Raw genomic sequence first — 26,544 nt, 5'->3', positions numbered from 1 at the left:
GCCTTCGCGGCCGCTCCTCTCAGCCGGGTGGCCTCTGCCGGCCGCCGTACGGCATCACGCCCGGCGGCGGCCCGCGTCCGGCAGGGGGCGCTGCAGCGCGGCGTCCCGGCGTGCCCCGCGCGCGGCCTGCCCCGCCCCTGCCGAGGCGGGCGGGAGCGAGTGCCACGTCCGTGCCGCCGGGCTTTGTGCGGCCGCCGCCGCCATGGGCGCATCGCAGAGCGTGGAGATTCCCGGAGGGGGCACCGAGGGCTACCACGTCCTGCGGGTGAGAGAGGCGGGCGCGGGCCCTGGAGGCCGACAGGCTGGCGGCCGCCGATGGGCCTCTGCCCCGGCTCCGCGCCCCGAGCGGCCCCCCGGGCGGGCGGTTCCCCCGGGCCGGGGCTGAGGGCGGCGCGGTGAGGCCCCCGTCAGGGGAGCGGAGAGCCCTGGGCGCCCCGCCGGCGGGATCGGGCCGCGTCGTCGCTCCCGGGGCCGCTCCTGAGCTCTCAGCCGCGCCGAGGGGCCCGGCCTGGCCTGCGTCGTGCCGCGCCTCGGCTGCAGCCGGGCCGAAGGGGCGGCGGGCGGGGTGCCGCTTCTCCCTCTTTTTCCTTTAAAAAACGCTTTTAACGTGCCGGCGTCTGGCCGGGCTGCGCGGCGCGCAGCTGTCAGGCGCTCCGTCACGGCAGCTGACGGGAGCTGTGGGCATCGGCGCCTCGGCGCTGCTGGGGGAGCACGTCGGAGTGTTGCGGGGCAGCGCTGCTCCTGCGGGCCGTGTCCGGCGACCCAGGAAGGCCTCGCTGCTGTAGGGAGTAACTGCACAGCTCTGCTTCACCGCAGTTCTGCGTGCAGTAAATATTTTGGTAGGCTGTGCCGGAGGTTCTGTGAGCGGCCTTGTGCGAGTCTTTGCTGTAGCACAGGGCTCGCACTCGATGAGCAGAACAGTAGGTGGGTTCTGTCCTTGGATCTGAAGCACGGGGCAGTGCGGGAACTTTGCCAGCAGCTGACAGCCGTGTGCACGTCGCTGTGTGTTTGCCCCATGCCATAGCGAGAGCAGCAGCACCGTTATGGTGAGTGCTGCTCTGGGGGGCTGTTGGCATCCAGCCTTCCACGTCAGCTCTGCCTCCAGACAGTGCCACCCTTTGGGCACACGAAGGGGCACGGGAACTGCCCTTGTGAATTAGCGCTGCTTTGGCTTGTCCGGTTTCTGTGTATAGAGAACGGACAGAGAGGGTCTTCTGGGTGTTAAAATGTTGTATGATGCTGTTGGAAAGCAAACGATGACATTCTGAGCAGATCCAAACAGTCATGTGTTGACACTTCCATCTAAGCTAACGTCACGGCGGGCCTTGTTTATTCCTTTTTATTTAGCTAATGTGTAATAATCCATTTTGATCTTTCCACCTCAAAATGTGCGTTTGTCGTTGGACAGGTGAAAGGTGTGTTCTGAAAGAGATGTGTTCTTTCAGCATGGGATAGTGTTAATGTGGTTTGCTTTTTACTTCGGAGGGCTGTAGAATAAGCAGTGTGCTGTTAGTTCTGTCGTACTCATCAGCTCGTGCTGTTTGATGAGAGCACACTGTGCGTTGTAAGAGATGCATCACAGCTTACTAATCCACTTGTTTTTTGTTATAATCCTAGAATCTGACAATTCTATTGTCGTTTGTGCACCTTTTGGTTGCAGTAGTTCTGCTGTGGCTTGAGGTGGCAGTGTTTAATTACCAGTCTTTGTAAATGCAATTGCTAGGTGCACACTGACGGAGTGCATTTGTGCGAGGACAGCGTTTCCCCATCAAGCGCAGGGAGTACCCACAGAAGCCTCTGTGGGTCTCTGTCACTGCCCTGCCTTCCTGCCAATGTCTTCAGATGCCACAACCATGAACGGCTATTTTTTCTGTTGTTAGACGTTGAGATTGCATCACAATCCTGGTCAGAAAGGAGCTCAGCCAGTGCTGGATGTTATTGGGATCACAGGCCCAAAGTAGAGAAAAGCTCTGAAGTTCAACAACTGTAATGTGGACTGCTTCTATTGAAATATATGTGACATATATTGGCAAGAGCTTTCCTCCTTAGTTCTTCCAAGCGTAACTCTGTAGTTGGTGCTCTGCAAACGTTTCTTCAATGGCAAAGCATTCAGCTGCCCTTTTGGAGGAGCTCTGCCCTGCACCTGACCCTGGTGGGGTTGTGTGTTCTGACTTCCCGTCTGAACCTGAGCAGGCTTTACTTGTGAGCTCAGTGTTTTAATTGGGTAATATATACATATACATATTATACATATATATATATATATATATATGTATCTATATCTATCTATCTATCTATATATCTGTATGTGTGTATACCTGTGTTTCAGATAGGGTTAGATTTCTTTGGAGAAGCCGAACTTATATAAATGGGGTATAGTGGTAGATCTTGAACATCTCATCCGTGTTGGAAAACCTCAGGAAAAAACTGTGTCCAGTTTTTGGGAGTATCTGTGTGGGTAGGGTGGGTAAGTGAGAGCTGTGTGTTAGGAAGCCATGGAACAAATGGGCTGTGTTGTTCAGAAGGACCCTGGAGCCCTGCAGAAGTTGCCAACGAGGATATACAAAGCGAGAGCCACGAGGCCCAGGTTTCCTGTAATGAGATGTCCAGACAGCACAAACCACCTCCCTGCTGAGCTGGTGGGAGGTGCTGTGTGGGTCATTTGGAGCAGGACCGGAAACACAGAGCGAGTGGATGATATGAAGGCTTTAATTGTTAATTTCTCACATCTTTTCTGCAGATTGCTTGAGTCTTTTTGGCACTTCTGCGCTGCATTTTAGCAGTATTGCTCTTGTTGTGAGGTTTTCTTTATCATTCACATATAACAGGAAGTATGAATCCACTGCAGAAGGAAAGCAGTTTCATCACATGTGTATGAGATGGGAAGAGTTTCTCGGGATTGCCCTGCAGGGCTTCCTAGGCACTGAAACACAACCAGTTTTCCTTTAAGAAGGGGCAAAAGTTACAAACTGTTTTGTTGCCATAATCTCTTTGTAGGCAGACCCAATGATCTGTCACGTGTTTGAAGCAATTTTTTAGAACACATCTTTATTTGTCATATATGCTTTTGCTGTAGACTTCCCTTTAGCGATTCATGTAACGAGCTGCTAAGTTTGTCATAGTGCCTCCCAGGCTGACAGCACCTGCCCTGAGCTCCTGCTAGGAGGTGTCACTGCTGGTTGTTCTTCTGACAGAAGCAAATGTGTGTCCTTTAACACAAGTGATGTGTCAGAGTAGGGCAGCAGTCTGCCCCTGTGCACGCTCAATACATGTTTGTTTCTGCTCTTCAAACTAGATGGAAACAGAATTTTTAGAGCTTAATTGTTGAGCAGTGCGGATGGAAAACTGCTGTAGTTTGCACACCCTTGGAGCGATCTGTGGGTTCGTTCTGACATAAATGACCCGAGATGCTGGAGATTACGTTACTGTGTTGTGTGCTCTTCTCACCAACAGTGCCCAAAGTTGAGATCTCTAACTTAACGGGAGTGCCTCCGTTTGTTGTGGTGGAGTCACAAACGTGTGGCCATAAAGAGGAGCTTTCTCTTCTAAAGGGGGCTCTGTTTTTGAATGCTTGATGTGAGTGCTCTGTGCTAAGAGTGAAATCTGATGCCGTGTGGAGGGGATTTATTTCTTTAAAAAGCTTATGAAGCTTTTTGTCTCAAACACAGGTTGTTTCGTAAAGAAATTAATAGTTATACTGTGTCACGTGGTTGAAATAGCTGACGGAAATAAAAGTGGTTCTGTCAGACCTAACAGGAATGGCTTATAGACTGTACATCATGGGCTCTTATTGCCCATTGTGGAGTGTGTAAAAGAAGTACCAAGCAAACCTGTTTATGCAGCATTTTATTTCTAATAAAGTAACTTAGTAAGGATTTCTTATTGTGGGGGGGGAAGCTTTGGAGCTTCTGCCCCCTGAAAGCTGTGTATGTAGTGCTGAAGTGAGGCTTCTATGAAGCTTAAGTGGCACTTGTAGAAGACATGCTACTTTCACAGATGATGAGAGCCCTCCTCTGCTTCCAGAAGTCATGGTTTCCACATAGCCCCCCATACTGTAGCTCAGGGCCTAACGTTGTGACCACATTATAACGTGTAAAATATAACACGTGCCAAGTAGGCATAGAGTTACAGTGTTTGGAAAGATTTTCAGCAAAAAAAGAAACTGCATGTGTTACTGAAGAAGTTTTCTCAGTGGTACAGTTGGATATCAGTGCCCTGACCTTGAAGCATGTTACCGGACAGCAAAGTGCAATAAGCAGTGCTGCCATCTTGGTGAGCAACTGAAGTCCTGCACAGTTAGATGGGGCTGAAGGGGTCACAGAGCCCTCCTCTGCCTCCTGGCATTCAGCATTCCACGGGTTTTCTTCACTTACCCACAGGTGTCTGTAACATATATGTCTGAAATAACAGCTGGCTTTTAGAGAACGAGGCTTCCCAAGCTGTTACGGGTGGGATCGTGCCTGCTCTGGCAACTGTTGTGAGTGGTATCACTTGAATATATTTTTTTCCTCCTCAATCCTTACTCAATTACAAAGATAAGTGACTCAGTACTTGGGAAGTACAGAGATGCACCAAGGGCTGAGAACTTATGCACAGATAAATGGGATCTTTATTATTTCTGTTGGTAACAGCAAGGTTTTTGTGCCCTGGTGTTTCCCAGGACGCTGGTTATCCCTTACTGCTGTGCTTCCCAGAAGCACCCCGACCTCAGAGCTCCCTGCAGTGAGCCATGCTGTGCATTGGATGCTGCATGCTGGCTGGTAGCAGCTGGAAGTGGGGCGCAGCTGGAAGCCGGGGGCTGTGGTGGCGTTGTGGGGGCTGAAGGTATCACCTCCTTAGGGAGGGGAGTTCTCTCGTGGAATGAACTCAGCACTCCCGGGTTTTTTTCTGAGACTGTCAGGTGTAAAAATAGTTTTGCATCAGTGTCAGTGGGCCCAAATAAGGCTGGGAAATAAAGAACTACGCCTGAATCTGTACATCATGGGCAGCGTGCTGGCAAAAGGGGGACGTCCAGCTGTGTACCTCTGTGTGATTTATGCAGCTGTAAGGCCGTGATTTCCTTCAGATACGGCTTTCTGGCAGCCTCCGCGTGCTCTTAGAAACTGACCATGTGAAGTGTTCAGGATTTCAGTGGGTTTGGGAGGAGGTGTGCAATATGTGGACATAATTGCTGCAATCAGATCTGTCAGAACTTGGGAACTCTCAGTTCCCCCATCCTTTTGGGCAGACTGTGAGTAATGTACTTAGAACACCAAATCTGTCAATTTCGGGTGCCGGTGAGCCTGACGCTGATGGATGCTGAGCATATATAGTCCTCATCTGTTGGAGGTGCTCCTACAAAGCGTCTCCATGAGGTGTGGCTGTGGGCTGCTTGCCTGGCGCAGAGCTGTGCTCCCACAGCTGCCACACGGCTGCTGAGCTGCCAGCCTGCACCCCAGCCAGAGTGCTGTATGCGAGGTGCAGGCAGGCGCCTTGCAGAGACACTTCTGCTTGCAATTGTGGGTTTCTGTGATGTGATTTCTCCCTCAGTTGTTTTTATTGCTTTGACTGGGATAATGTCGAATCTGTACTTGGCTGCCTTACCAAATTTTGAAAGCAATTGGTGGAACTACTGATTCCAGATTATTTTTTCTTTAATGAATGTTGAGACTAGGGGATACTAATGTCCTAGGCTTCTGGCATCTGTTACAGCAGGCTCCCTGTGAGTCATCTGAGCTTTATCCAACCTCTGACTTCGTGAGTGTATCAGGAGGAGGTAAACAGATCCAAACAGGCCAATTTTAGTAGCTAGCAAGTGTGGTTTTTTTCCTCACATTACAGTATTTTTTTCTAGATGAGTCACATTAAGAAAGCTCAGTTCCTGCAGAAGCAGACGGGCACTGAATGAGGGCCCGGATTTGTACCAGGCCTGTCAGGTGGATTAACGTGTGACAAACCACACGGTAAAGGCTGACACTTCACAGAGCTTTCAGAAGGTGAACGTAGCAGGTAGAAGAAAAAGCTAACGAGTAAGAATCAGCTTACACATAAAGGAAGGTACGCTTTGCTCCAAAGGCTGCGGGAGAAATCTGATAGCTGTATTGGGGTTACTTTTGTCTATTGGCAATGCGTGTCATCATGAATAAACAACCAAAGTACGTCTCTCAGCTGTTCCATTTGGAATTAGAAGCATCCTTTCACGTTCTGAGGGCAGTGTGCCCAGTAGTAAGGCCCCGTCATAAGTTATGTGAGTGGCGGCGGCTGCAGGACAGCCCGCGTCCCTTTGGTTGTGCTGTGTGGCAGCGGATCGCAGGCCGTGTGGGCGCCCTCAGAGCGGTGTCAACGTCAGCAGGTGATGGGTGTGCTGTGACCGCGGGATGGCAACCTGTGCTCACACAGCTGCGGCTCTCCTGGGCCTCTAGGGAGTGTCAGCTAAAAAGCAGGTCCGGGTGTTGGTGCTTCTGGGGAAAAATGCTGCTTTTTAACCAACCTGTGCAGAGTTGTTTGTTTGTCCGGGTGAGCGGTTACTGCTGGCGTCCCTCAATTAAAATAATTGCGCTTTGTTTTTTGAGTGAGAGATTTCTTTGGCCCAAAAGATTAAATGTGAACAAATACAAAGTACGTACAATTATCAGCACCTTCTAAAACTACGGTTTGTCCAACTAGAAATGCAACTCTGATCTGTAAGTCAGCATTGGAACACTTTTGCTAAACTCTTGTTTAATTTTCTTAGGTCCAAGAAAACTCCCCAGGTCACAGGGCTGGATTGGAGCCGTTCTTTGATTTTATTGTGTCTATTAACGGTTCGAGGTTGGTAAGTATGCAGCTGTTGTGTAATGCTGACTGTGAAACAAGCAGCGTGCTGGGGATCTTACTGCTATGGATAATTCTGTTTCCTGTATTGAAATGTGTATAATATATCCTTGGCTTAAGATAGGAAGGCTTGACTGCTTCCAAGATCAATTTCTTTCACCTTATAGTTAGAATTCCATCAAAGATGAAGCTGAGGAGTGGGGATGCAGGGCTCTGCAAACATCTGCACCAGCAGGAGAGAACGCCTGCTGCTGTACCTCTCACTGCTTGTGCTAGTGCCCACCGTGCTCCATAAAACTGCCTGTGTGAGAACCCGTGAACTCATTTCAGTCAAAACAAGATGGTTGAAAGAACTGTTGTCAAAGCTGTTAGCAGGGCAGGAATCATGTGAGAAAGTTTCCAAGCAGAGCAAACCATCAGAGCAGCAGAAAGAAGCTGTGGATAAGCTCTTCCTATGTGGCTGTGTTCATGAAAGCCTCTGCAGAGCTGCTGGGCACGTCTGAGAGCGTATGGAAAGAGCTCAGCCTATGGTGAATTATCCTTATCTCTGCTCTGGGCATATCTGCTCTACTTGAAAGGGTTTTGTTCTCTGGAGGCATAAGTAGGCCCCATACTTAGTTCTCCAAACTTGCAGTTTGGAATTGGTCTTCTGTGATAGGAATTTAATTGCAGAGTTAAGAATGCCTGCATTCATTGGGCCTCTGAAATAGAAGAGTGGTGCTGTAGAATGGGATGCTTGCTGTGTTCAACACTAAATCAGACTTTTGTTTGATCGTTCACAGAATAAAGACAATGACACTCTCAAGGACCTGTTGAAAGCAAATGTTGAAAAACCTGTAAAAATGCTGGTGTACAGCAGCAAGACACTGGAACTGAGGGAAACATCCGTGACGCCCAGCAACATGTGGGGGGGGCAGGGCCTGCTGGGGGTGAGCATTCGTTTCTGTAGCTTCGATGGGGCCAATGAAAACGTGTGGCACGTACTGGTATGTACAGACTTCCAAGTACTTTTCTTTCTCCAAAATTTGTTGTTTGCTGTTAAACTTTCTCAGTCTCTTTACTGGAAAGAAACTTGCAAGGGAGTGTGCAAGGCCTGAGATGAAATTGCTCTGTTCTCTGTTCATTGGCTTTGTTTTTTGAAAGGCTTTTGAAGTAAAACAGTGTCTGAGAGCATTAGCAAGTCTTATATTTCTATCAGTTTTACTGCACAGTATTCAGATCCCCTTGTAACAGTAACTTACGAGACTGTCATCCAGCCATTGTTTTACAGTCTCAGGTCTGTTTTACTCCCTGGGTTGAAAACTTGATCAGAGTTGAAAGGCTTGTCTGCCCGACTCCAAACTTGTATGAAGTGTGTATGTAAGCTGTTCTGCAGCACCCTGGCTGTTCTATAATGTTTTGTAACTTTCCTTCTTAAAACTAGGAAGTGGAACCAAACTCTCCTGCTGCATTAGCTGGGCTCAGACCTCATAGCGACTATATCATTGGAGCAGATACTGTCATGAATGAGGTATGTGTGTGCTTAAGTTTCTTTGTGTTCATTTATTTTTATTCTTAACTAGAAAATATACTATTTTCTTTCTATCAGTTTCTATCAGTGCTAACTGAAGTAACTTAATACAAAAAGGAAGAAATTCTGACTCATTGCCTCTTCACTGTGCTTAAATGCAACTATGGAAATAAGAACTGCTCCTAAATATCTTTATGAAGGCAGATATTAGACTACACAATGCTAATGTTAAGTAATTCAAATAGCAGATTTCAAATCTGAGGTTGTTCCATATTTCTTCTGAGTTGCCCTTATGATAAGACAGCGGCACCACGACTGCACTGTGTAGCACCTATTAGGTTCTGTTACAGAAAGTTAGGACTAGGAAGCTGGTCTCATCATGTTGTCGTTATAATTTGACATAAATAAGGTCATTATTATCCTTTTGCAGACTGAAGATCTCTTTTCCCTTATTGAAACACATGAAGCAAAGCCATTAAAACTTTATGTATATAACACAGACACAGATAACTGCCGGGAAGTGGTGATAACTCCAAATTCTGCCTGGGGTGGAGAAGGCAGGTAAGGGAAAAAGTACATTACTGGGGGCGAGGAGGGGTGGGACAGCTTCATTACAGCACTAGTCTAAAAGCTGCTCACTTCATTCTTTGCAATACCCAGAAAAGACTGCCCTTATATCCAAGCAGTTTCTGCTGTAGTCGATTACATATTTACTTGAAATTCAGTTTTAGTTAGTAATGCTTTCTGCATTACTGCACTTCAAATACTAAAGAGGCTGTAGTATACCCTGAACAGGCAGCTGCAAACAGTAGGTATAAGTTGAATTCCATGGCGATACAGCTGATACAGCTGGTTGGTTTAAAGAACAATAAAACTTCTGTGCTAAATGTTCATTGCTGAATGTTAGAGAATTCCTGGTTCTGTTGTCTCATGGTGTTATTTCTCCATAGCAGATACTTGGCCTTTTTTTCTGTAAACACAAATGATTGTACAGAGCTGATCTTGAAACTTGCTGTCACCTTGAGTCATCTGTGCATTGCTTGCTGTGGAGTCTTAATAATAAAGTTATTTTACTGACTTCTGTGTTCATATTTTAAAAGCCTAGGGTGTGGCATTGGCTATGGGTATTTGCATAGGATACCTACGCGCCCATTTGAAGAGGGAAAGAAGATCTCTCTCCCAGGACAGCTGCCCAGTGCATCTCTCAGTCCTCTCAAAGATGGCTTTACAGAGGTAAGTTGTAGTCACCTCTTTGGCTCTGTAATATGGATTATGGGGTTTTGTCACTTTTCTGCTTTTACTGGCTCTTATGAAAACAAACCCAGATTATGTAACTTTTCTTTTTTCCTCCTGAAAAGGTTCAGCTGTCATCAGTTAACCCCTCACCGGCATTACCCCCTGGGCCAGCAGGACTCGAGCAGAGTCTGTCAGGACTTTCTATTAGCTCGCCCTCGACTACTGTCAGTAATGTTCTTAGTACAGGTCAGTATGGAAGTCACTCCCAAAATGCTCAGGTGGATTGACTTCTTTGGATTCACACGTGTTTCCATTGGTTTAATAGAGGGCAGAAGGGAAAATAAACTTCTCTCTTTCTCCTTCCCAAACTTTTCTGAACAACAAAGGCTGGAGTGCTGTAATAATGTATTTCACTTTGTAACCTGAGTGTGCTTTACTTGCTCAGAAGAGATTTGATAACGTCTATCAGAAAGAAGATGTGTATTATTCAGAATACTGCTTTTCTTCGTCAGTGTTTTATGGTTATTTAAGGCAAATAACAAATCTCCTGTGAGCAATTATTCATTTGTACTCTCTTGAGGACTACAATCACTGAAGTGTAGTACTCTTAAAATTGACATTTGTTTTCCTGTGTGCTCCAGCAGGAGTTCCGACAGTCCCGTTGTTACCACCGCAGGTCAGTCAGTCCCTTACCTCCGTGCCACCAGTTAACCCAGCAACAACACTACCTGGTGAGTAGGTGACATAGCTTGAGATGTTCCTGAAACAAAACCTTAAAAGAAAAAAGGGAACAGCTGGTCTCTTCCACGGTTTTTTGGGGCTGGGGGGCTACAGCTTCACACAATGTAGGCATTTCATATCAGAACACTTTTATACATCCTCTGTAATGTTATGAATTGTTTTTGAAGAGCCATGTGCACAGCATGGCTGTAGCACAGAGGGCTGAGCTGGCAAGAAAGCTGATATTCATTGACCTGTTAGGCCCCTGCCCAATAGATATAGCACTGAGGATTTCTCCAGGCGTTAGCTGTGCTATTATTTGCAGGGGTCCTTGAGTTGGTACATTGTTTCTTGTTACGTTTCATACACTGTATGTTGCAAAATACTTTGGAAACTGTGAAGCTGGGTGCCACTTTGTATTTTTTCCCTCAGACATCAGGGCAGAAAAAAAGATGTCGGAAGGCATTTCTTGCCTGTTGCTGCATTACTTTCATCTTTTAAAACTCCACTTCAGTGGCCTCCTTTTTGATGCTCAGCTCGTTCTTCATATAACTAGATGGCTAACAGCATACAGCTGCACCTTGCAGTTACTGTTTCTGAATTATTTAGTAACCTAAGCCAGTAACACAAAAACAGATGTCTGTCTACAAAGTATTGAGCATTTTTTCTGATAACTACGAATGTATTGAGCCCTGGTATGCCAGAAATCCTTGTAGTGCATACAATAAGGTTTGTTTGGGGTTTTGTCATGTCATTGGTGCAGTAGTACCAATCCCAAACTGCTGAAGGAACTGCGTTTTGTTGTGTGTGCTGTGAGACAAGTAGGCCAAGATTTGAAGTGATGTTTGCATGTATGCTCTGTAACATAGAAGGTGCTGTGTAGGAAAGCTGAGTGCCAGCATACAAGGTGGGGAACTTCAGTCCTGTACTGTGTAGGTAAAATGGCAGATCACTAAGTTTAGCTTGTTAATGGTTGTTCATTTCCTGTTGCGTGAACTCCTTTCCTAAAACGTGAAAGTACAGATTTCTCATACACTTTGTTCTCTCAGTAGTATGGTTGCCTTTTGGAAAACTACCAGGACACTGCTTACAATTTGCATGCGTGTAATAGTGAAATTGTAGGTCTTAAATATATCAAGGTTTAAAATTTGAGTCAGTCTGTGTGGAAAAATTTCCATATTTTTCCAGCTGGGGGTTGTAGAAAATCAAACCAAAGCTGCTTGTAACTGAACTGAAAGTTCTTTGACTTATTTGATGTCAGCCTTTGTGGCTAATAAATTTCTAGATAGGCCAGGAAGGCTGCTTTTCATCAAAATAGGTGCACTGTGGTCTGCTTTTAGATGTTTTCCTCCTTCTCCCCATTGTTACTGTAGTATTAACATGTCCAACTTTCTTTAATGCTGTTTTCTTCTGAATTTCATCCTATTACAATCATCTCCTGCGCTCAGATTAAGAATAGAGGGCTTCTAGTAGAGTTCTGCAGTCACACAACCATCTTTGTTGAAAACTAAACCTTCAGAAATACACCTCTGAATTCCTTGAAATAAGAAAAGCAGTGGGATTTCTATATTTTAAAGGCAACTGTTCATTCATAGGTGAAACTCAGGCGAACAAGTGTTTTTATATGAAAGGATGCTAAAATGTAAAGCAATATCATACAACTTAAATCAATAAGATCTCAGAAGCACTCAGAGATTAAAAAAAAAAAACACAACTCCAAGTTTTGAACTGTCATTTTTTCACTCTTCTCTCAGGTCTGATGCCATTACCAGCAGGGCTTCCCAACCTGACTGATCTGTCCAAACTTAATTTACCGGCACCACACATCGTTCCAGAAATGGTACAGCCTGGTAAGTGCTCCTGCAAATTGAAAAGCTGTAATAGCAGGTCTGTCCGTGACAATCTTTGACACTCATTTAGAACCATCTGGTGGAGTCCTGAAGAGGATAAATGGAGCGTTTGCTGGAAATGAGAGAAACTAACGCTAAACCTCTGTGTTTAGTTGTTTCATCTTATGTTACCCTATTTATGAGCTCTGCAGGGATTGTCCTGTGCCAAGAAAAAAAGTACATAGTTACAGGTAGAAAAAGGCACAGTGTTTCCTTGTTTGCTTAGACAAGGAGATCAAAGAACCTTGATTGAATGCCAGAGGTTCCAACTAATATTATATGTATAGTTTTGAATCGAAGTGCTGAAGATGCGCGTGGAGTAAGGAGAAAGAAATTAGAAGCTTACACAGAGTAAGTTCTCACCAACTTCTTGTTGCTGGCCAGGAAAATGTAATTATCAGTATTAGTATTTTAGTCCCATCTGCCTAGAGCACTAGAAGCAAACAAGTTTGTTCTGATTCTTTGATTCTGAAATAGATGCATCAGGCTTTGAAACAAACTTGCTGAGTTCTCTCCAAGGATAATAGGGGATTAGAGAAGGGGAAGATGTTAAGCTAACAAAGAATCTGTCTAGATCTGTGTGTGGTATATAGCAGCTGACTGCTCTTTTTTTTATTCTTAGGCATGCCAACCCTTCCTTCTTTGCCACCTCTGAATCTAATGGGAATAACGCCTCCATTGATGCCACCAAAATGCGTTCCTCTGCTTCCTTTGGTAACAGAGGTATCTACAGTACCTACAGATTTGCTTCCCACCATGACTCAAGCTGGAAGCTTTTCTGTTGATCCTGGCACTACTGTAAATGTAGAACAGACCTCTCCGCTCACCTTGGATAGTGCTACCCCAACTTCTAAGGCGACTATTGTTGACAGATCAAGTGAATCCTCTGCTGTGAATGAGAAGGCGTCCAGCGTCACAGATACACATGCTTCTGAATCGTAACTCCAGATCACTCTGTCAGAATGGCTTGGTATTTATTTAGCCATGGGATGCATATTTGAAGAGCAAGCTATCATTAATTTCATACTAGTTTGTACCTAATCTTTAGGAGTCTTGTAAATAATATGGAAGTATAATAAAAATAAAGGGGATTTATAAAGTGTTCTGGGTGGGAGGGGAAGAAGAATACTTGTACTTAACCAAAAAACCAAAACAAAACAACCACAATAAAGAAACATTCAAGGTGGTAAATAGAATTCCACTGCCAAACTTGGACGTGTATGTTTTTAACAAAGGCTGATAGCCTTAGCTAGGCCTCTCCTTGCTTCCAAGTAGCAATTTTTGCTTCTGATAGAAATGAAGCAGTTCTTGCGTGTGACATTTACATACCATAGTTCTTGTCTTTGCAAGTATCATCTTGTTACTGCAGTGGGGATGAGGATGTTTGGTCTGAACAGTACATTTTAACAGTGCAAACTTCCACCTAAAGATATTTCTATTAGAATTGCTGAGTGACCTGTTAACTAACGTGTTGGTATTCAGCTTGTATACAAATCTTTATTTTTAAGCTCTTGAGAGAAGCTCAAGCCATGTTTTGTGACCGCTGCTGTGTTGCTTCACACACCCACTGTAAAATGGCATTTGGAAGGGAAAACAGGATATATGTTACATGTAGCACACAATTTGGCACTTCATGACTACTGTAAGACAAATTAATGGATTAAGCAGACGTACAGCAATAAATTCCTGGAATTTCATCCCTTGTGACAAAATAGCACATTTATTTATTTAATGCTTTTAAGTTTTTCTGGTTTTAGCTCAGCTCTCTGGTACAAATCAGTAAAAAGGCTCTTCTCCTGAGGAATGCATCCAAGAAGGAATGCCAGACGTCCGCACGCAGGCAGGGCCAGCAGTGGTTGGTTAGATCCGCTGCAGCAATGAGTCACAAAATCTGCCTGCAAGCGATTCATGTTTTTTTTTCAGACCGATGTTCAGGATGAACACTGTGGGATTAGAGCAGATGATGCACTTTGTGGAGCCTGGTATGTGTGCTGTACTCCAGCTGACAGCCTCAGCTCCTGGGGTTAGATGCTTCCACACTACTCCAGTACTGTACTACTGGAATTTCACTTATACATGCTTACTCCAACCACGGTCCGACTTCTGGCTGTCATCAGTTATCTGCAGCTTGTCTCCTTTTGGCGATGCAGTGTGCCTGATCACTCTTTGGAACAGCAGTTGCATTTAATTGCTGATCGTAACATTTCAAATTAGTTCAAGTGGAAGCCTTATCTAATACTTGCTGTCCTGTCTTATCTTTATCCCTTAAGCATTTGTCTTCCCTCTTGCCCACCACTGCCATGTTCCCTCATCACCTATTATCTATTTGGAGATCTGTTAAAGACCCCAAATCCTTTTTCACACTGCTAGCAATTTATTTTCTCAACTGCTTGGAGTTTGAAGTCCCTCTGCCTTGGTAAGTACACGGCTCAGCGCTTCTCAGAATGTATCTTTTGATTTATTTTGTAACTCCAGTGTCACATATATCAGAATTAAACTTTGGAATAAGAACAAGGATGTTCCCTCTTTTCTTTGCTCTGTACAAAGAATGTCTGCTACTTCTGAGCTTCATAAAGCCTCACTGGCCTAACAGCCTTTCCTGGTACTACTTTACACACTGACCCAGTCAGAGGCCTCGACAAAGTTGCTTTCCTTCTCTAATCCAAGAGCAGTAGAAATAAAGGTTTTGTCACATACCCAATGTAGAGCAATTGTTACCAAGATGCTGATCACAACTTCATGCCTTTTCTGTTGTTAGTGTGGTATGATGTTCTTCAGAGTAACATCTCAAGTTAGCCGGCACGTTTTATGCTTTCCAACTGCAAGCTGTGGACTTCTGTAGTTGCGTAGTTGTCCCTAGTAGCCAAAAAATAGAATAGAATGCTTAGGCTGAAGTCATGCATTTCTGTTAGCTATTTTAAGGTCCCTGACTGCTTTATATACTCACATTGTGATGATTATGAGAGTAATGGAAGCAAGGCAGTGTTTCAGTGTAGCCAGAAGCAGTTCTGCTAAAGATAACACAGCTTCAAGTGTGGAAGTGATTCGGTGGTGCAGCACTTCAGCTGTAAGCTCCCAGCTACGAAGCCTTAAAAAAAAAGAAAAAAAAAAAAAAAAAAGAGTCAAAACCAGGCACTTAGGACATAAGCAAGGACCTACAGTCGTACTGTTGTACTCTGTCCTGGTGCTTCACATCTCCTTAGCTTGATTTAGTGAAATTGTACCTATATCACTTCTTGACAAAGAGTTCTGTGACGACTTTTCTCCCCTTAGGACAGAGGGACATTTACAGAGGTACTTAAGGTACACCAAGGGACTGACAGCTGATAGCTAACATAACCCTGTTTCCATGAATTTATGTATTCATCTGATAATGTGCAGTTAGGAATAGGTGTATCAGCTTTATTTTAAACACCAACACATGGAATTCTTCCTGTGCTGACAGAAGACAAGGCCACCATACCATGGGCAGCTCAAGCCCTGCATGTAAATCAGAATGAAGAAAGTGCACGTGACTTACTGTAAGGTGGAGCATCCTGTTCTGCAGAAGGCTGCTCTGGGGCCAGTGCTGCTCAGTGCTTGAGATGCGTGTTGCGAGTGCAGGGGCGTAGCTACAGCTCTGCTCGAGTAACCACACACACGCTGAAGAGGTGCATTCTGCAGCTTGAGTCTCTGCTGCAGTGCCAGGAGACGGCTGCCGAGGCTACAAAGTCAGAGCACAAACGTGGGTAAAGTGTTAACAGTGATGAATGCTTCATAGCTTCAGCCTGGCCACACAATAGGCTCTTTCTAGGATCCTGGCAGCCATTTTTTTAAGCAAACCCGTCAAATGTTAAACCTCACTGACACAGCTGGAGCTCCAGCGTGTTTCTGGGAAATAGCTGTGTGGTGCCACGAGATGGCATGCAATAGTTCCTTTTGGCCTAATTCGTAAGATTAGGCTTTGCAGCGATGATATTCCCTCTTCTTATTTTTTTCTCCAGCAGACACTGTATTCAAATGGTTGCCAGCTGGCTGCTGTATGCTAGATAGTACCCTGAAGAATCACAGAGAGGTAACTGAAACCAACTTATTGAAGGCAGCAAAGGGCTGAGCTTAAGCTATTTCAAAGATGCAGAGTTTTGCTGCAAGCTTTCCAAGCTAACCATGGGGGCAGGGGCAAAGTTTGTTTTGAAGAAAACAGCTCTTTACAGGCAGGGACTTGTTATAGATACTACAATGCTGAAGGAGAGCTCTGGGTAATATTCAAGTGAGTGCTGCTTAAGGAATCAAGCTGAAGGGGGCAGGATAAGGATCAGCGATGTTTGATTGTGATGGCTTCCTCAATTACACACTGAGCTTGTTCTGTACTAGTCACATGTGCTCACAATCCCTCCCCGCCACAGAGGCCTCGCTGGCATCAAGCTGAGGGTTGGGCTCATCAATAGGGGTTGGGCACCTAGAATCTCTCTCATTTTATGTTTGAATCCTGTAATGGATGTAGGCAAAAAGATCACACTGCAAAAAATTTCTGCATTTGTAAACACTGTGTAAGCAACTCACACTTGATAGTCGTCTTCCGTGCATTCTTCAGGACAGTGCCAGGGATTCGCTACATGTCTGGGCAGAGCTGTGCTGGGCACTCTACTGAAAAGCAAGAATTCTTAATGTGATTTGCCTACACCATCTGTGGTAGAAACTCTGGGTTTTAGCTGCCATATAAGGGGGAGCCAATACTCACCACTGCATACTGGGGTTTTTTAAATTCATTAAGGTGCAAGAACAATCTCATAAAACAGCTCCCCAAGTCGAACAAAACTGCATTCAGCTCAGGTGATTCTTCATCAGTTCTGCCCACCCCATCACCTACCCCAACTAAAGAATTAAAGCTTCACGAAAGCTGAAGGACAGATGTTTTGTTAGACATCAGATTGCTGCAGGATTTAATAAGCTTAGTAAGGAACATGCCCTTCTCCAGAAGCCTCAACTCATTAATCCTCAGGTGCCACCAAGCATAGTGCATAGATGCACAATGGTGCCAGTGTGCAACCAACAAATTAGAATTTCACGCTGGGAACTGATGAGTCCTTTTTAGGAACATCCTTTGCACATTATTTCAGTTGCCCATTAGTGCCAAGGCACGGTTTTTGTGACACGTTATACTTGGCGTGAGTGATCGCATCAAGACTCATCATTCAAAAGCCACAGACCCAGCCAGGACGGGCATGCAGAGACCTGCTCTGGCTGAGAAGGGTTAAGTGGGGTTCACCAGTTTGTTACCTCCTCCTCAGCGAGGCTCCTCCTGAGTCCCAGCAGGTGAGTGCAGCCCCGTTTCTGCCCATCGGTCACACGCCTTTCTCTGCTGCACACTCGTGCATCTGCAAAGGCAGAATTTTGCCCCTAAGAGAAGACTGCGACTGTGCTGTGCTTACAAGCTTACAGCCCGACCGAATAATGGAGTTCCCAGCCTTTGATCCTATGGGATCAGAAGATAGGGCTCCTCCTTAGTTGCGCAATGTTGTACTCGTTTCTCAGCGCAGTGTCCTGTATTTGTTAGGCTCAGCTAATCCTTTCTAAAAGCTGTTGCTCAGCTCACCCATAACAGAACTTCAGAGAGACCACAGAGGTCAGAATCACCTTGGGCAACCCACGGCAACAGGGAAAGCCACTTCTGCCAGCAAAACAGCTCACTTTAATAGCAGTTCTCATGGCTGAGAGCTGTTTACTCTTTGCAGAGGCAAGTGGCTGCAAATTTACATGCTTGGTTCGTGGAATTTGCAGCTCAGGTGAGCTATGAAAGCCCAGCAGAGACTGAGAAACAAAATAGGAGAGGCAAACACAAGCTGCAAAGCCTGTACTTGACATAAGCTTCCTAGTAAGGCAAGAAGATGCTAAAAGATAAATCAAGATTTCACTTAATTAAAGGACCTTCCTCCAGTAATAGTCACTAGTAAAAGCAATGCAGATCTATGAGCTGTACATTTGATAAGAGGTGCTGAACATAATGGGGTCCCAGGGTTGGTTCTTCTGAACCTTCTGATATGCTGTGAGGGTGTTACGGAACTGCCTGGAATAAACAGCTCGTTCCAGAGGTCCTGCTCCTAAACGAATGCTAGCCACAAACAACCAAGCATCTTCAACAAACTCCACTGTGTTCTCACCTGGTGTTAGAGAAGAGCCAGAAGCGTTCACCTTGCCACCATCTCTGCCTTATCCTCCAAACTGATTTCTCCAGAAAATATATTTTTCTGAATCTTCAAAACAGTCCTCCTTAAAAACAAACTGAAGACCTCAGACCTCCCACTGCATGGGCTTGGAGATGTGCATTGGTTGTATGACTTCAAGATCTGGAAAAATCAAGCATGGAGAAACAGCACAACTTACTTACAGAACATCAGAATTTGGAAGAAAATGTTGGAAAATGCTATAGACCCTGGCTCAATTGTAGCAGTCAGCAGGCACCTGTCAGGTGTGGTCCTCCATGATGGTTAGGCTGGAATTGTAAGAAAAGGAATGAGAAGTCATTTCCCAACGCAGTTTGTGCCCTCAGGTGGGTTGGAGCTCTCACAAACCAGGGAACGGAACAAATGTGGTCCCAGGCAGTGACAGCGGCTTCCTAAGGCTCAGCCCTCAGACGTGAGGAGACGTTTCTGTACATATAAACAGTGCTTGGATAAAATCCTGCTGGAATGCAACTGCTAAGAAAATAGAAAGCAACTGGAAGCCTGTGTATTGCCAAAGAGCATGCTGGGCACTGGAAGTGGCTGAATTTGTAAAACAATTACCTTTTGTTTATGGGTTATGTTTTTTATTTGAAACGTATTGCTTGTGCATCTTACAAGCAACACCTGGTCAGAGAAAGGGAAGAACTGTGCTGGCTCCCTGGGCACGCCGTGTGTGACAATGGCAGGAACGCGCTGTTCCTAACACATTTCTTGTCCTTTTGCATTCCCAGCAGCCAAAAAAAAAAAAAAAAGAAAAGAAAAGAAAAAGAATAAAAACGACATCCTTCTGGATTGCATTATACTTCTGGTTATTTTTAGCCTAAAAGTGCATGTCATAAAGGAGTAGGAAGGCTGTGAGGGATTTGGGGTGAAGCAGCCAGAACCTTGAGGTACTGAGCCAAATGTTTCTGAAATGCTTCATGGGAACTGCCGTACACGGCTCTGAGGGAGGCACGGCAGCACATCCTTACCTGGCTGCCCCAGGTACACCCCAGCTGGTGGCACTGCTTGCTTCAGCCCTCGGTCCCGTCCTCGCCGTGCCCACCTCCAGCCTGCAGGCCTCTGCCTCGGGTGCTGGGCGCTGTCTCAGTACGAAGGTGAACAGGGCCTGCCACAAAGGACCCGCTGCGGCAATGGCTGCTGCCATATCCTGTGCTACAGAGGAAATATTTCAGGCTAAGGCCTGAGGGCATCTCAGACTCTCAGATTCTTGACTCCTATTGCATCTCCCGCCCCCGTTTTCTTCTCTCCTTACTCACCCAAAGGAAGCCCACGTCATTGCTGGATGGTGCCTTGCACTGTCATTCTGAAAAGCTAGCACAGGCTTGCTAAAAATAAAAGTGAGGGTTTTTTTTTTTTTTTTTTGTGATGTATAGGAAGTGAGAGCCTGAAGAGATCTGTTAATGGACAGGAAAGCCAGATGGCCCTCTGGTTAATACACATAATAATTCCTACGTATCACATTAAACCGCATAACTATCTTAACAGGGAAGTGCTCAAATCCCCTTTCAGAAAGGGTGAAGTCTTGGGTTCAGCAATCCAAAGCACAAGCCTGTGCTGAATTACTGGAGCAAGACGAGAAACATTTGCTGTTTTGTGGGATGCTCTTGCTCCCCTCCTCCCACCCAGCAGAGCGCTCACAGGCACTGCAGTGCTCCTCTTTGAGCTGCTTCAGCTCAGCAGGTGATGGGCGCTCAGTGACTGCGCAGGGAGGAGGGCTGGAGCAGCGAGCACCGTCCTGTGAGCAGCCACAGAGAGCAGGGCGCTGGCTGCAGTGCTCAGGAGGCAAAGGAGAGCGGTGCTCACCCCACTGGTAGGTGGGCACGAGCACTCTGTCACTGGAATGTATGGAGCTGTAGTCATTGATGTGCCACCTCACAGGAAAGAGCAGATATTGCTGCAGTTTGCAGCAACAGCTGTAAAACAGAGACTAAACCCTCAGAAAAAAAGCTGTGCACTTGAGGCTGTAGGACTTAGTAAAAAGGAGCCTGAAGCAAATCAGAGATGCAGCTGAGAAGCAGAAGGGGTCTTCAGTAAAACTGTCACAAAGTGGCACCTGGAGTTCTTGGAATTGTTAAGGTTGGAAAATACCACCAAGATCATCTAGCCCATCCATCGACCCGGCACCACCATGTCCCTCAGTGTCACACCTACCCTTTGTAAGCTGCCTTGCAAGCTTCTGATTTCTGGATGAGCTGGAGGGTATTCTGAGATTGAAACTTCAGCTGATAGTGGTAGATATGTACTCTTCTCAGGCTTTGTTTGCCTCACCGTAGGTAAGAGGTTATCCTTTCCTCTCCAGCAGTCTTTGTAACACCACATGAAAAGGCATTATTTAAAGTTACGCTGCAAAAGGAGCGCCTGGCATGGCTGTTGGCTGTACCTTCACTGTCAGTTACCGATGCTGACCTTGCACCCCTGAAAAGGATTTACACTCTGTGTCAGGTGCTTCCTCACTGCAGGATAACTTTCACCACCAGATCTTGCTGGAACAAGACAGCTTTAAAACTGGGAAAAAATGAACGAGGAAATCAGCAATACCAATTACACACCAAACGAAGATAAGTCCCTCTGTCTCATTAGCACTGTTTAATTATCCTTAGATTTGAATTCTAAACATAGATCACAGGCATTCACAGGAGCAAGTACTTGCTTCCACTGTTGTAATACCTTCCATACCTAACATTTCTCTCACCTGTATTATCAATGCTTTAATGATCTATCTGCTGGAGTCACCAATAAATAAGATGCTGACGCTCCACCACTTTCTTAGAAATAGGAAACGTTGTTTAGCAGTGCCTTATCTCTGGCATTTGCACAGCAGTGAGCATCCAGATTACCTGTCTGACTTGTCAGCTCGTTGAGGGGCTCTGTGGCAGGGCCCTGCCTCAGGACCTGGTGCTCTGAACAAGGCAGAGGCAGGACATTTCCACTATGCATGTGTGCATACATTTATGTGTGTATATCCATCTATCTAGATCTCTAAACACAACGTACCGAGGGACAACAATATTTGGCCTGAGCTTATAAGACTTTAAGTCATTTCTCCCTGCTCTTAGTCGAGCACTTGACCCAATCCATCCCTTTTTGGGACTAATTTCAACTTATTCACCAGTTCATCACTACAAACATGGCAAGGAACGCACCTGTTTTTGCCTCAGTTCAGTGGCTGGCACGTTTCTGCACAGTGCTGGATACATCCCTTGCATTTGGGTCTTCTTCACAGGGGTAGAGCTGAAAAAGAGAGCAGAGCTATTCCCCTGGCCCTGCAGAAAATGCCCCCCATATCAGCTCTCCTCTAACCCTGAGGCAGCTCTTAGACCATGCACACCCCACCTATCCAAAACAGAAATAGGGAACTCTTCCAGTTCCAGTTGAAGCAAGCATTTCTGCACAGCCAATGTTGAAAGGAGGGGACAGGGCAGGACAGCAGAGAGAAAGAGAAGCAAACTCCTTTTTCCCTTCCACATCTGGTCAGAAATTCACAGCTTCAAGAAGCCCCATCTAAAAACAGAGATTTCCAAAACATCACCAGCATTTTTAAAAGCACAGAGAGTGCAAACACATTGCCTGGTGTGGCATCAGTCTTTGCTAATTCTTTATCGGCAGTTTCATTTGACTTAGAAATACCATTAATTAGTCTAACCCCATATAAATACCACTGATTAAATGAGAACCCTCAAAACTCAGTGTGTGCACAGCCTGGCACATGCAAGGAAAGTGAATGTAGGTACGTGATTGGATGCTTGAGTTCATGCAGGACCTACAGGAGTCATCACTTCTGTGCCCACAGGATATGGCAGATAATTAGAACACCAGCTTCCTCCTGCACCAGGGCAGTTAGGGAGCACTTAAATAGACGGTGTGTTTTTGCAGCTCTTATTCCCTAGAGATAATGGTGCAGAAATGGTGTGTAAATGCTGGTAGCGTCCACATCACTATGGTGGCTGCTGTGACTTTTGCTGCTTCCCAGAAGTTCTGGACTTCTGCAATCCCTCAGCAGACAGCACAGACCAGCATGGGCTGAGTGGTGGCTCTCACGTGCATCAGCGTGGTCAGGTACTTGTGGGCTGCACAGAACCCTGACAAGGCGGCCATGTGAGGCACCTGCATCCCCTACAGCCGCTGCACACCACTCCTGCTTCTTCCATGCAAGAGCACTCTGTTCCCCGCTCCATGTGCTCCCCATACCACCACTGGTTTGGGTCAGTGTGTGAAGCTGCCACCCACTTAGGCAGGACTCAGAGCTGCTGTGGGGAAGAAGCCACTTCGTTCCCAGCTTCAGCTGAAGAGTTTTCCCCGCCAAACCAAGCGGGGACTGACAGACAGTGCTAACAACAGGCTCTAATCTCTGCAGTTCAGAGGGAAACCATGCAAACATGAAAGAGCCTAACGCTGGGTACAACTTGTGGTTCTAATGAGAACATGCCCTCGGGGTTTATGACAAAGAAATTCCAGTGGCTTTATTGCATTGTGTCTGAATTTCCCCCCCGCCACTTCAACTGGATACAGCGCTGGGGGATCGCAACTGGAGGAGGAAGTGATTTGTGCAGCTGCAGAGGGAAGCGAGCGACCGAGACGTCCGCGCAGCACAGACACTGCAGACTGCCGCCTACAGCCGCCATGTGGGCAATGCCTTCCCTGGCGCCAGAAGGGCGCCCAGCTTCTCATGCCCACCAGCACACACACCCATACAGCTCCAGCTGAGGTAACCTTACTGCAGAGCACAAGAAGACCATGGGCGTCACAGTCCCTACACCCTATGCCGCTCGGACCAGTAGCTGTACAACAGTGTACAGATGAGTGCCAAACGATACTCTTAATTGTGAAGACAGATGCTCCTGCCATCATATACAGTACAAACTACCTCTGTGTCTTTCACCTTATTAGAAATTAATTTACAACCACCATCTCCTGTCACTAGTAAACTTTTACATCCACAATATCCTACAAATACCATGTGGGAAACCATAAGCAGTGAGCATCACATGGGGATGTGTGACACGAAGGTGATTAAAGGCCTCTGAGCTGTGACTGCACTGTTTTGAAGGACAGGAATGGCACTCGGTGGTGAGAACCAAGAGAAGAGCTGAGGTACAACATTTCCAGCCATTTTCAACTGCATATGTATTCTCTCAGTCTTGCTTCAAACTATTGGGCATGCCTTATATTGGCTTTTCTCTGTGCCCCATCTTTACTGCTCCCTAGCACAAACCTGGCAAAAGCCCTGCAACCTAAATCATCATTTGCAAAAGCACACAGGCCTTCACAGCACTGCCTGATGTTAACAGAGGATATCAGAGCACACCCCAAAACAGAAAGACTATCAGTGTAATTCCTCTGAATTCCTCACAGTGGCCTCTGAGCTAAGGAGAAAACAACTTTCATCGTACTTCTCACCATTAAGAACAAGTTCTATTTAACTTGCTAATCATATATGTGAGTTTATTTTGCCTGTAAGTGAAGACATTAAAATAGAGCAAAAAGGATGAATTTAACTAAAAATACAAGAATTGGGACAGAAAATAAAGGATGAAAGAGAAATAGCTCCTCTATTTTGTGTAGTTGGGTTCTGCTAATTGCATGATGTGACAATAACCTTCACAATATGCTAATTTGTTAGATTAGAATGTCTTTAAGCTGTCTAAAGGCTGAGTAATAGAACTGTCTTAGGCTCAGTAATAAGACTGTCCCGACTTGTGACAGCTCAAAGAAGGCAATTTATGAAATCAGCCCCAGCATTTGGTATAGTCCCATGTAACTCTACAAGCAACATGAGGATTCAATGGTATCACAGCAATGAATGTGAACTGTCATTGAACAAATGGAATAAGATGCTGTAAATTCATTATGGACAAATGCTCAGGTGTAGTTCGCCAATTAATGTGTGACCTACCTGGCTTTTCCATTGAAAGGCATGCAGGGAAGGTATTCCAGTGCTCAAACCAGCTCTGCCAGCTGCCACTGAGCCATGGCTGTAAGCCTGAAAAAAAACATTTCTGCATGAGTTAGGCTATTTTTGTCAGTAAGAAAGTTCTCTGCTATACAAACATATAAAGCTGCCCAGTAACTCCTCATGTAGCTGCATAGAGGGACAACCTAACCTAGGAGAACAGAGGATGCCACACCTTCCCACTAAGCCCTGCCCCTCTCTTGCCACTGCCCTCAAATTTGAGTCTGTCTTTGCCCCTGACATCCTCCCTGGCCTCCCCACGACCTTCCCACTGAAATATTCCGCTTTTGGAGTAGCACAGCAGGTTCCAGGAGCACCTCTGAAATGTCCCAGAGACACCATCCCAGAGCTGCTCACCTTCCTGGTGGCCGCACAGCCTGAAGGCACACACAGGTCTGCCCTCGCTACCCTGCCCTGCTAACAGCTCACAGCACAACAGTGATTCATACCATACTTCCCAGCTTGTGTTTTTTGGTGGAAGGGAGAAACGAGATGTAAGCTCAGGAGCCATCAACGTGGGCTGGTTACAAACCTGCCTTGGGTCTATGCCTCCCCATGATCAGAAAGATGGGGAAGCAGAAGCAGGAACCCCTGGATGCCTTCGGAGTTAAGGCATATTTTCCCTTGCATGGTTTTCACACACCTGCCTAGGTCCCCAGTTCCTGTGCAGACTCCCAGCGACACCCAGCACTCCGGCAAGCTGAGGGGTGCAGAGAGCAGTGCTGTGCCTCACAAACCCGTGACTCGCATACCAAGAGGGTTGGCGGCTCTGTGGGCTTTTGAAAGCTTCTCTAATTATGCAGCAGTTTGCTCATAGCTGCGGTGTGTGCGGTCAATAGCACTTGGGCAGCTGGCCAGCAACACAATACTCTTCCCATCTTCTTGCTAGCGTTCAAAGCACTCTTCAGAAAATCAGTGTTAACTAGTCTCTCCAAAATCCCCATCTACCAACCAGCACAAACCAAGTTAAGGGTGAAAAATGCTCCACAGATTTAACAACTTCAGAACAAACAAATAAAATAGTGCTAAAACATGGCTGATTCAAAGAAACAAGCCAACCACTGTTAACTGTGGCTGCAATGGCACTATAATCACAGTTTAAAATGAAGAATTCATCTCACAGTTGCTTCTAACTCACACATAGGTGTTTTTATCACACAGTAATGTAGAATTCTAGCATCTTTCAGTACACGCAGAAATTTAGAAGTATTTATGTGTGTAATGTAAGAATTTCACTTGCAAGGTTCATTAAGAATTGATGAAGTTTAACTTCATTTCTTTTGTCTACCCGCTACTAAATCAGCAGAAAAACTTGGGAAATACAGTGAAGGATAAAGTGTGATGAATCTAGTAAAATGTGCACGAAATACAGTCTAAGCAATGGATGTATGAATTACCTAGAAGTGATCAGCATTTCTTGACAAGTCGCAATAATTCAGGCTTCTGGATTCAGTCTCAAGGGTACTTCTATCCCAAGCACAAATTGCTGAGCATCAGCCATCAGACACCAACTTGGACGTGCTGTGAACACAGAATGAATCCACATGGGGATACAAAACTTCTACTGACAGTACCAAAAGATGCTTACCTCCAGTACACAGGGCTGTGCTTGTGTTAAGATCTTGCAACTTCGATTTGAAAGATGAGACAGTGATTCTTCATGTGCTTCTATATGAAAATGCATTAAAAACAAGTGTTTAGATTTCCGAAGTAAGCATCTGCCAAGGTGGAGTAACTGTCATGTATTCAGCCACAACCACCTATTTTCCCAGAATCTAACAAGGAAAACAAGCCCGCATGTAATCAGGACGATGCACAACCCCCCTTTTCTTTAGGTAGCTCTACAATTTTTGGTTACTTTAACAGTTCTCTAACATATTGCCAAGCTTCGATGTACCAGAGGTTACCACAACACATTCCGGATACACAAACATAGTTAACGCAATCTTACCTCTTTTCCTTAGGCAAAACAGTCTATAACTTCCAAGACGCAGAATAGGATATAATGAAATCTAATGTGAGCATGCAGCCACGGCAAAGTCCTTGAACCCCACACCTTGGTTTCACACTGGCAGACGGTGAAAAGGATGCAGTCCCAGTACTCTGGCGTAACGTAAAGGCAGAAAATATCAGTCTATTTTTTATGGCTAACAAATTCTAGAGAAACCTACTGAAATAATTGGAACTGTTTCTGTGAGGCCTACTCATTGAAATAATGCTTATGTTACTTCATTCTATTAC

At 45.6% G+C, this 26,544-nt stretch overlaps 2 protein-coding genes across 33 annotated transcripts in view; one reads left to right on the top strand and one right to left on the bottom strand.

Annotated features, from left to right (window-relative positions):
* Positions 1–133: 133 nt before the first annotated feature.
* GORASP2 (golgi reassembly stacking protein 2) lies at positions 134–13,844 on the top strand. Of its 2 annotated transcripts, none has more exons than NM_001012594.3 (10): positions 134–265; positions 6,713–6,793; positions 7,575–7,778; positions 8,216–8,302; positions 8,733–8,863; positions 9,403–9,535; positions 9,661–9,784; positions 10,183–10,269; positions 12,013–12,108; positions 12,770–13,844. In NM_001012594.3, the coding sequence occupies exons 1-10, from the start codon at positions 203–205 to the stop codon at positions 13,087–13,089; spliced, it is 1,326 nt and encodes a 441-aa protein (NP_001012612.2). In that variant the 5' UTR covers positions 134–202; the 3' UTR covers positions 13,090–13,844. The 2 variants fall into 2 exon arrangements, with proteins under 2 accessions (NP_001012612.2, XP_015145130.2); XM_015289644.4 differs by having other exon boundaries at positions 140–265; positions 10,180–10,269.
* Positions 13,845–13,848: 4 nt separating this feature from the next.
* The window catches only part of TLK1 (tousled like kinase 1), a 104,033-nt gene continuing 91,337 nt past the window's right edge, over positions 13,849–26,544 (bottom strand). Inside the window, exons 21-32 of one of the 31 annotated variants that reach the window (XR_005861665.2) lie at positions 25,701–26,406; positions 24,247–24,333; positions 21,497–21,584; positions 19,322–20,858; positions 18,699–19,066; positions 18,589–18,619; positions 18,288–18,473; positions 17,407–17,504; positions 16,690–16,773; positions 15,668–15,850; positions 15,095–15,235; positions 13,849–15,003 (exon numbers count right to left, since the gene is read on the bottom strand). The gene's annotated coding sequence lies outside the window, so the exon portion shown is untranslated. Of the gene's footprint in view, positions 15,004–15,094; positions 15,236–15,667; positions 15,851–16,689; positions 17,505–18,287; positions 19,067–19,321; positions 20,859–21,496; positions 21,585–24,246; positions 24,334–25,700; positions 26,407–26,544 lie in introns of all 31 variants that reach the window. The other 30 variants (XR_005861664.2, XR_005861670.2, XR_005861667.2 and 27 more) reach the window with 30 other exon arrangements.

The sequence above is a fragment of the Gallus gallus genome, chromosome 7, assembly GCF_016699485.2.
Source record: "Gallus gallus isolate bGalGal1 chromosome 7, bGalGal1.mat.broiler.GRCg7b, whole genome shotgun sequence".
In the NCBI taxonomy this organism is placed as follows: Eukaryota; Metazoa; Chordata; class Aves; order Galliformes; family Phasianidae; genus Gallus; species Gallus gallus.
This window is presented reverse-complemented; position numbering and strand designations above follow the sequence as displayed.